Source organism: Penaeus monodon, chromosome 15 (genome assembly GCF_015228065.2).
Source record: "Penaeus monodon isolate SGIC_2016 chromosome 15, NSTDA_Pmon_1, whole genome shotgun sequence".
NCBI classification, from domain to species: domain Eukaryota; kingdom Metazoa; phylum Arthropoda; class Malacostraca; order Decapoda; family Penaeidae; genus Penaeus; species Penaeus monodon.
The window spans coordinates 46,566,347-46,567,272 of NC_051400.1; the positions used below are offsets into that span (position 1 = coordinate 46,566,347).

General features: G+C 34.0%; 1 protein-coding gene across 1 annotated transcript in view; it reads right to left on the reverse strand.

Annotated features, from left to right (window-relative positions):
* Positions 1-142: 142 nt before the first annotated feature.
* Positions 143-926, reverse strand: part of LOC119582050 (CDGSH iron-sulfur domain-containing protein 3, mitochondrial-like) — a 7,250-nt gene continuing 6,466 nt past the window's right edge. The window contains exon 3 of the mRNA XM_037930291.1: positions 143-898. Within this exon, the coding sequence (XP_037786219.1) occupies positions 722-898 (177 nt within the window). The 3' untranslated portion in view covers positions 143-721. The remainder of the gene's footprint in view (positions 899-926) is intronic.

Here is a 926-nt window from a genome sequence, read left to right on the forward strand (position 1 = left end):
CACATATTTCACGATAACGGTTGCTAAACTGTTTATGAATCACATTTCTTTCTCTTGTGTATCAAGCACAGTAAGAAGATTAGTATCACTGTGCCTAAATAACCTGTGGTGAGGCTACAGCATGGACAATAAATGACAGAAGTACCTGTAACTGAAATATTTATACACAACTGGTATTTACACATCTATAAAATGACATCCTTCTAGTTTAAACTTACAAAAAGAATAAATAAATCTGTTCCAATATGGAATTAACTTCATAACCTATTTACATCAGAAGTCAAAACTCCAACTGAACAAATTACATGGCCTCATTACTAGTTACCAACCACTCTCCAATAATATATAAAAGCAGGCAAATTCTCTGTAATATTTACCATCTGTGAACAAAAGTCAATAATCATACAAAATCACAGACTAACAGCACTGTACAAATTACATTATTTCATTGGTTTCTGTGGAGAAATTCCTTTGTTGCAAATTTACATTTACCTTACAAAAGGGATTCTATCTGTTCTTGCCTTTATATGCTACAGTATATCACCAATAGATATAGTTATCATTTTCTTATAATTACATCAAATAACCAACATTAAAGCAATTCATATTCAACAGCATTCACCAACTCAACTGCAGCTGCTTGATCTTTATCCCAAAATGATGCCATGTTCTGTTTTCAACTTCTTCAATAGGCAATGTCAAAAGATTCTTACAATAATAACTAGTCTTTAATTGCTGCCTGAATGTCTGGCCTGCGATGAGTACCATCACAGAAAGGGCGGTTGTTCGTCTGTTTACAGTTACACAGCCAAACATCCATAGTCTTTGGAGCCTTAAACACAATAGGTTTTTGCTTGATCTTCAGGAATGGACTCAGGTGGGTTCCATCACAGAAAGGCTGCAAGGAAAATATGCAATATAAGAAA